The sequence below is a fragment of the Trachurus japonicus genome, chromosome 16 (genome assembly GCF_045865225.1).
Source record: "Trachurus japonicus isolate A0001 chromosome 16, Traja_1.0".
In the NCBI taxonomy this organism is placed as follows: domain Eukaryota; kingdom Metazoa; phylum Chordata; class Actinopteri; order Carangiformes; family Carangidae; genus Trachurus; species Trachurus japonicus.
The window spans coordinates 13,871,533-13,880,881 of NC_140922.1; the positions used below are offsets into that span (position 1 = coordinate 13,871,533).

General features: G+C 42.2%; 1 protein-coding gene across 2 annotated transcripts; it reads right to left on the reverse strand.

Annotated features, from left to right (window-relative positions):
* Nucleotides 1-344: 344 nt before the first annotated feature.
* Nucleotides 345-8,751, reverse strand: rcc1 (regulator of chromosome condensation 1). Of its 2 annotated transcripts, none has more exons than XM_085801743.1 (10): nucleotides 8,670-8,751; nucleotides 7,238-7,341; nucleotides 6,794-6,981; nucleotides 6,506-6,685; nucleotides 2,569-2,665; nucleotides 2,369-2,491; nucleotides 2,105-2,245; nucleotides 1,850-1,969; nucleotides 1,362-1,514; nucleotides 345-821 (listed from the first exon to the last, which is right to left on the reverse strand). In XM_085801743.1, exons 2-10 carry the CDS (start codon nucleotides 7,314-7,316, stop codon nucleotides 646-648), a joined length of 1,257 nt encoding a protein of 418 aa, XP_085657869.1. In that variant the 5' UTR covers nucleotides 7,317-7,341; nucleotides 8,670-8,751; the 3' UTR covers nucleotides 345-645. The 2 variants fall into 2 exon arrangements, with proteins under 2 accessions (XP_085657869.1, XP_085657870.1); XM_085801744.1 differs by having other exon boundaries at nucleotides 7,238-7,339; nucleotides 8,666-8,751.
* Nucleotides 8,752-9,349: the final 598 nt, after the last annotated feature.

The following is a 9,349-nucleotide window of genomic DNA, read 5'->3' on the forward strand; positions in this document are numbered from 1 at the left end:
GAAAATAGCTGCAACATAGTAGATAAATGGACTAAGAGAAGGCTTAAAAACTTAAAACGTTATCTTTATTTTCAGACGGGGAAACCAACAAGGATGCACGTTACCAAATGTCCAAAATAGCCACAGTTTTGTGTGCCCAGGGTAGGATGAACAGTAGTCGCACATATTAAACTCACGGAGTATAAAGTCCTGTCTGAACCAAGGTCAATGAAATTATTGCTTTAAAGAAAAGAAGAAAAAAAAAAACACATTAAAAAGACTATTGTTTGGGGTCATTAAAAGGCTTGCACTCTCATTTCCATTACGAACATGCAGTCACATTCACAAACATCACATTTGCCATCTTACAGTCATACTGGTGAAATTTAATGAAATGACTTCAAAGGGAACATCAAAAACTAGATTTAAAAAAATAGTCTCTCATTTGTCATGATCTACCGAACATCCACAAAATTTTCCACACTAGGAAGAACAGAGTTCTTGTAAAAGGGGCTGAACCTCTCCCCTGCCATCGCTCTGCACCCCTCACGCTCCCTCGGCTCAGCACAGGAAGTCACATACAGCTTAACCCTCTCCCCACATAAAGGCAAAGCCCCACCTGGAAAGGGATCAAAAGACCCCGTCACTCTGTGCCAGAGATGGACATCAGCTTTCCTGCTTGTCTTTAACCAAAAGGACTGTGTGCTGCCCTCCACTGGACACCATCATTACTGCACGGTTCTCCAGCTGTTTGCCCGTCATCTTCACGGGGCTCCACTCGTCGTCCTCCTCTCCGGTGCCAAGCTGCAAGTTGGTGCCCATGCCCCAGGCATACACAGATCCTGGAAGCACAGCAAACAGTAAAAGGGGTGAGCATCCCATTTTGCAAACCCATTAGCTTATTGCACAAGTACAGTTTACACACAGCAGGCAAAATCCAATCCATATCAGCTAGCAGTGCAGACAATTAGCAGTAATAAGGGATAATTACTTTACATCCAGCTATTCTAAAATCTAATGGTGTTTTCCTGACAAAAACAATTTGTGTGATTAATGAGGAGCCTACGTAAATGGCAAAGGCAGAAGAAGCAAGCTGCTCTACTGTTAAGAGTTGGACAGTGGCTCATTGCGGGTGGCTGTGTGCAGCAGAAAACGTGTTGGTGACAGAGGAAACTGGTTATGTCTGTGCTGTGTTTTGCTGTACAAAGAACGGCAACCTTTTCCTCACCTGAACTGTAGAAAGGACCGATTAGGAAAACAAGTGAGAAATTGACTGAATTGACCAATTTCATTGTTAAAAGTATCAAACTTGAAAGCAAGAAGTACAACACTCATACAAACCCAGGTAGGTCACTCAGTACTCCATTTGCTTTGTTTCTCACCTTCTCTGGTGACGGCGTAGCTGACGGACGCCCCACATGTCACACCACTGGCCAGCTCCATCCCTGTCAGAGGTGTGGGCTCACTCTTCTCTTCAGCCCCCTGGCCCAGACCAAGACGACCATACTCTGCTCTGCCCAGGCTATAGACCTGTCCTGAGAGACGAGGCCGGAAAGATCGACTCATTTCAACAAAGTTCACTTGTGTTTTTGTCATTTTAAAAACTTATTATATTCAGTTGTAATGGCTGCCGTTTAGTTTGGCTTACATTGTAGAATCTATACTTAATTAACACCTCGTGGTTCTATGCATGTGTTTTAACTGAACATTATGACGGCACGGTGAGGCTGAACTTTGACCGTATCAAAATAAAGTGTCATCATTTCACTGTGTACCACTAGTAGACATTTGTGTTAAATTGTGACATAATTGGCATATGAACTAATAAGGTACGTCCACAGTCAGATGTGGTCAGTAAGCTGCCGGTTACCTTCAGCATCAAGGCACACAGTGTGATGTTGTCCGCCAGAGAAGTCGACCCAGGAGGTTGTAGAGTTCTTGAAGCACGTCAGTTTTACAGGGACGAAACACATCTTGGTGTTTTTAGTGCCTTGCCAGACAAAGAAAGAAAGTCGTTAAGGACACACACAATAACCACATATTGCCTAGCTGACCTTTAAATCAGGTCAGATGGCACTACAGCTCTAGTTGAGTCATTATCAAATGACTGACATGTGACACTGACCCAGCTGGTGATAGTTGGAGAGGCCAAATCCATACACATGTCCCTCCCTTGATACGGCAAAAGTGAAGTACGCCCCACAGAAGGCATCAACGAAGTGAACTTTCCCTTTCACTTTGACTATCTGTGGTACCAGCAGACGGCCTGAAATCAGAGGAGATACAGGAGATACATCAACAACACCTATTGTCAATATGATCACAAATCAAGGAGTAACGTCAATGTAAAGACTTTTATTTCAAACAGTAAGAGGCTCTTGGTACTTACCGAGGCCTTTCCTGCCTCCTCTGTTTGAAAAATGCTCGGGCACTCTTCCCAGCTGCCCCTGCTCTGCTGTGCCTGATGTGTAAAGACTTCCCTCGAGGGTTACCAGCACCAGGTGATCATTACCTGTCACAGGAATTTGTTAGAAGTTAATACACAGAGGACAAATAGAAAATATGGCACTGAAGTGGATTGTTTCTTACCTGATGCAATTTTCACAACAGGTTCTGTCATGGGGACTTTGACTGGTAAGGGACATGTTTTCATGGGCTCTAGAAGACCAATCACACCGTTGTTATCCTGGGAGAAAATAGTGAAGAATATTATTGGTTTAACGCAGAGATGTGCAATGTTCATTTTGAGTTATAGAAAATACAGGATGGCTGTTAATGTGGCCGTTGTGGTGTTTGCTGTACTGATATAATGACACCAGACACTGGAAACATTGCTTCATCTACAAGACACATTTACAATGTTACTGTACATTTTTCTTAACTATTCATCCTTTACCTCTTTTGCTCCTTTAAAATTTGATTATGGTATTAATACATTGAAATTTTTGTATTCAATACTTATGTGAATGCGGTATTTCAGCATTTACTTTTTAATTATGGTGCTGTAATGTCATGAGATTCAGTCAATGAGTTAGGTTGTCTACTCTCACCCTCCAAAAAAACCTGAAATGCATGGAAATACTTAACCAACTTCACTGGCAATTCAGGTCCGCTCAAAGTATTTCAAACAATCGATCAACTGATTAGATGCTGTTTGGGGGCATCATGTACTGCATTTCTAATTGATAACGTACTTGATTTCTGCTGAATGATTAAAGAAATCCAAAGACAGTTCAGGAGACAGTGAGTTACTATAGTGTTCAGCATTAAAAGAAACACAATCAGATATTTGATTTACTGCTTCTTTTTGTGCATGGAAATTTGTTGATGTGACGTTAAAGGGGAACTATACAAGTCAGCTCGCTTTTCCGCTGTTTTGGTCACGCTCCTCTCGCCCATGTGCCTCTGTTTACAACGAAGCCGGCGAAAAATCAATAAATGGAGCGGTGGATACGATGCTACGGCGCGTGTATTTCTGTAGTCTTAACCGTCATGAACAAAAGATTACGGCTTACGGAGCGCATTTGTGTTGCGGTGTGCAGAGACGAGAGCTGGGACACCAGGGCGGTGGCCAGGTACTACACTGATGTTGCAAGGTTGGTTTTCAGCCGTGAGACGCCAGGTGGAAGACAGAAAGCCTCCGTTGTCACGTCAAGTCATATAGTTAACGATCACAATTACTCTGGAGCTTTTTAATTAAGGTAAAAATGTAGCCACGGGAGAAATCCTGCTTAGTTCCTCTTTAAGTACCCTTATAAAATAAAGTAAAAACATTTCTGAAGAATTTCTCAAAGCAGGGGTTGAGTGAGTCACAGTCAGTTTTATCTCCCTCAAAGATCAAGAGGGAATGTCAAAGGTAGGCAGAGGTAATAGAGACATAATTGCCAGTGTGCCACTGAGTATAATAATGAAACGTTATCTTGTCGGAGGAGTGATAAGAGCTGAGAGAGGAAAACAGTGAGGACTGGTCATACGAAAGGTCATCAAACTATGGTTCAGTTACTTCACTGCTCTCTTTCATGCGTCAAATTAGGAAAGTTGGCACCAGCATGTGTCACCTTGATGAATGAAGAGATCTTAAATCCTATTTTGGGTGAAGAAACTGGATCAAGAGTTTGTACTGTTGTGACATTTCAGCATGAAAACCAACAGAACAGAGAAAACGTCCAAGCATTTTCAAATAGTAAGATTTGAGAGAGTGAGATATACTGAGGTGCCATTAGCAACAAATGCATCTGGTTTGATAATTGAGGAGTGGGCAGAGAGAGCCTGGAGCACTTGAATGATGGTGAGAGTCGCATAGAAAAGATATTATTACAGGAAATGAATCTGCTCTTGAACTCACATTAAGAAGAGGAAAGAAAGTTAATTGGAATCAAAGTGATACAAGTCCTTTACTGTTCTCCCTAATGTTCAAGGATATTTTTCCTCTGCTCAGTGTGAAAGGGGAGGGTGGACACATTAGCGAGTCATGAAAGAAAAGAAGAAGTGATGAAGTGAAAAAAGTGGAAAATATGTGGGGATTCAAGTTGTCAGAGGTGGATAGAAAAAAACTATGACACTGAGGATAAGATGACTGGTTTGTAAACAGCTGAAATGTTTAGTTTTTATAAACGTCATAGGCTTCATAGCTGCTTCGGGCTTTAGTGGGAGAGTTACAGTTAGAAACCAGTTAAGTGCTTAACATGAACTTAAACTGCACTGTTATGAGCTGGAGAGAAAGATTTTGACTTGGTAATAGTAATAAAAAAATATGATAATGAGAAGGAGAAGGAGTTAGTGGCTAATTACACATCCAAATCTCTGCGACACTGTTGAAGTTGTGCTGAGTAGAGATGGACAATCTAATGACTGGAAACCATTACTCTGTCCAGACTAAAGCGCTGTGTTAATGAGTGTTTAATGTGAGCAAATAAAACATTCAGCAGGACATTCTGCGTCATTTTCCTGAGTTCCCGTTAAGAGAAATACCGTTTCCATTTCAGCTCTTAACTTAATTTTCAGAAATAGCCCACCTCAAATGGGACTGAGAGGGAGTAATCAAGAAAAGAATCAAAAAGATTAATATCGAGCATGGTAAGAGGGAGAAGGTGGGAGATTTTGGACGGTGAAGATGTTCAAATGATTTAAACACAGAGAGACGTTGGACAGGAAAAAAGGATGAGATCACCCAAAAAATGTACCTGAACATTATACTTAAAGCAGAAGTAAGTGATATATTTGTGTTAATATAAGTCTTAAATAGTTATATCTTCCGACAGCAATCACTTACATAGAGTGTTTGGTCTGAAACACGGGTCTCTCAGTCACTCTGCTCTGCTCTGAGCCGAAGAGAAAACATTTATCGTATCCTACAGTTTTTATCCAATGAGGAGAGAGAACGGCATGCAGGGCTGTGTGTGCAGCCAAGGGACGCCGTGAATGTGGCGACGTAGGGACGAGGACTGTTATGGTGCGTTCAAGGAAACTCGTATTTTTCCGACCGTGAAGTGGTACCAGTTCGATCTGGTACGAGTTCACCGGTCGGAAGTTACGAGTGGCCGTTATAGTGACTTTCACCGGTAAAACAGGTCGGAAAAACACGAGTGGGTTGCCTGGAACGCTACAAAGTCGTAAGTTGTGACTTGAAGCTGTAATTTCCGATTTCAAAAGCCTGCCTGGAACGCAGCATTAGCGAAAACGACCGGACCACTTACTTCTGCTTTAAGTTTATAAATCGTCATTCATCAAGTCTAAGTGAGGTTGGACACTTGACTCCACCAAAAGCCAGAAAGACAATATTGGAGACTGCTGTATGCATAATACATTATGGAAAAGGAGTTCTCTACTTCTTGAACATGGCATATGTGATCATTTAAATACATTATATATAGTATGTCAGTTGTTACATTTAGAAAATGCTGATAAATGGTGACATGCTTCAGTGAATAGTGAATAATTCTGACCAGCTGTCTGTCAGCTGGTAAGTACTGTCTCCATCCTGAAGGATATTGTCTTTTGAAAAGAGCGGCGGACTCAAACTACACATATCGGTATGCACGCCCGTGATGGTCAGGTGAATGTTCAAGGTGAACAGTAATTGAGGGGTTGTGGGAGAAAATCCTTAGCCTGATGCATCAGCCGCTTATTTCATTACATTTCAAAAAGCGTCTGAACCTGAGCCATAGGGATTCGTTTGCTTCCGGGAGGCGGTTGCTTACATTTGCTTCAACTAATCGCTGCTGCTTGGTGGTCACGTGTGCTATACACCGGTTAAGCTCATAGGTTAATCTTGAGCGCTTGAGTTCAACGAACTGTGTTGAACGTCTCTGGTTCAACATCATCGCCTTCACTTACCCGTCTGTTCGCTGATTGGTCCGTCCACCAGAGCGGACGGAGCAAACCGAAACGCATTGCTAGTGTCCTGACTACATTGTTGAGGCAAATGAAATTTGCCGGAACCAGTAGGCGGCGCTAGCCTGGCTAGAAAATCCTCTCACACATAAGTAAACACAAACACTTTCAGACACAGGCCTTGGTAACTAACCCTGAAGGAGCCCCAGATGTACACGGCCCCGTCCTCTGCCAGGGCAGCTGTGTGGCTGTCCCCTGCCGACACCTGGACCACCTTCTCCTCCAGCGTCACCTTTGCTGGAACCATCTCAGACCCCTCCTCTGTTGTGTCCCGGCCGAGGGCTCCTTCGTCATTACAGCCAAATGTGTAGACCTGGGGCGACAACGACCACATCAGCTTATCCAGGCAACTAAACCCCGTTAGTTTTAGAAGAAAAAAATAGCGAAGATTTTTCAGGAGATAAGACCCAAATGCACTTACATGACCAGTTTCACTGAGGCACACAGTATGCATGCCCCCTGCTATCACTTGCACAATTTTCTCTGGCAGGGAAACAAGGGCTGGCTTCTTCCTCTCAATGATGTCCTCACCCAAACCCAACTGTCCAACGTCGCCCTGGCCCAGAACAAGAACCTGACCGGCCTCCTTGCCATGACTCCTGTGGGAAACTGGTAGATGCACACACACACACAAAATTAACTGTGGCATAAATATATTGATAAAACTGTGGTAGTGCAGTGTGACATTGGTCTAGCCACATATTTTCCGACCACTACGTGTGTAATGTTATCTTACCAAAACTTCAAACAATTTGATTGATCAAGTAAGATATATCTATAGTGTACGTCTAGTGTCTCACCATCTATTTATACATGAACAGAGTCACTGGTTCCTTCAGTAATTTTAGAGATCCATTTAACTTACCTTTCGCTTTCTTGGCGTCTTTGTTATCCTCCACAACAGTCTCAGACTTCCTCTTGACAGTGGTCTTTTTGGCAGGCATGGCAGCAACCTTTTTGAAAAAAACTCTGTAGGGGATAAGAAAAGATATAAGAAGAACTGGTGCAAGATTAAAAAAAAAAAAAACCTACCATCTGTTTAAATCACAGAATTATACAGCTGGTGATACAAAAAAAAAGACAACACGATTTTACACAAGCTCAAAATCCAGTCTTGACAGGCTCTATGTATGGGGAGCCAGTGTACAAAGACACATGATAGATTGAGTGGATATTGGATCAATATAAGATATAGCCCATCTTCTCCACACTGACAGATTTACATCTGGGGAGAAAAACCCTGAGATGGGATATGAGCAGCTTCTGGATATACCGCCTGAGCTGCACTGCAACATGACAGCTATGGTATTTGGAGGCACATCATAAGTACAGATGTGGCCTTTGGTGCAAAATGTGAGGCAGCACCACTACAGTAAATACGCATGTTACAATTATTTGATGGAAAATGAATCTACTCCCCAATATTGTGAAAACCAAATACAGTTATTTATCTGATTTCCTCCATATTAAAGTCACTGTGAATGAGATGGGTGTTGGGTCGGACCTGCCTGTCTGCAACACTGGTTATATTACTGATAATATTGTTGCAAGGCATATCCATCTTCCTCCAACAAACCTAATGCACCGAGGGGCACAATCAGTCTTTATTTTGGTGATAATAACACACTGACCAGAAGCTGTTGGGGCTCAACAGCTGTCACAGCCTCATCTCAATGGCTGGCAGTGTCAGGTTCCTCCAACCACACAACCAGTTGTGCTTCAACTGTCTCTGCCACCACCACGCTGGCATGAACAACACGACCACTTGTGTTACAGTTTCAACCCCAACCACACTAAGCTGTCGTGTTAGACACCAACTTTTCCCTAGGGCATGTTGGGAGGGGGCTGTCGATACGTGAAAATCCAACCTAAACGCACAGGTTAAAATAAGCAGCGTGATATAACGTTGGCAGTTTTCCATGTGTCCTTTGCTAACATTTAACATTTCACCTCACGTTAGCTTCAAAAAGCGTTGCCCCTTCAGACTAAACTGTGGTTCATAATTCACCGTGACACGACCAGGGATTAAAACAGTCAGACTGAAACATATAATAGTCACGTTTTAACCCCATAACCAATGTTAGCGGACTCGCATGAAACTATAACTAGTGTCTACATGACACTGGCTAACTGTATGCGAGCATGCTAACCAGCTAGCGTCGTTAGCATGACATCCGGCAATGAATGAACCACAGTAACATCATTTACTGACTGAACCGCCAATACATCGATTAAGTAGTGTTTATTATTGTATACATTTGCCGGTTGGACAGTTTAGGAGCTGATAATTTACTAACCTGTGGTGGAAAGAAGTCTGTAGTTTTCCTTAGTAGTGAACGTGCGCAACTTGTTCCCGGTCTTGAGGCACTCACCCCACGCGAGACTGCACGTTTTTTTTTTGTGTGTCTTAAAGAGACAGCGACACCTAAACCTGAGGCCAGTGGTACCTAATATAATACATCCATGAGTGGTGCTGATTCACTGAGGTGAAAGTACTGATAATCAGGGCCGTTGTATAGGGGAGAGAGGTGATGATAATTCTAGGGGCCCAGCGCCCAGTGGGGCCCATAAAAACCCCCAGTAGTCTAATCTTTGTATGACTGATTTATTCTGCGTAAGACCCTGACTATAGTAGCCTACAACATCTTTCCAAGAATAGTTGTCTTATTTCTTGTCAAAATGTCTCATTTCTAGTCAAAACTAATCTCTTTCCACTTAAAATAAGACTCATTACCTAAAAATTTACTTGTTTTTTGATAATTTTCACTTAAATTCACAATGAATAGAAAAATCTGCCAGTGAAAGTAAGTTTTTTGTGCTTGTAATAAGGAAGAAAAACTTGCTCCACTATCAGATTTTTTCTACTTATTCCAAGTGAAAATATGCTTGAAAGAAGTAAAAAGTGTCTAAAAACAAGCTACTTTTAATATGATGTGTCTTATTTTAAGTATAATGAGATTTGTTTTGACTAGAAATT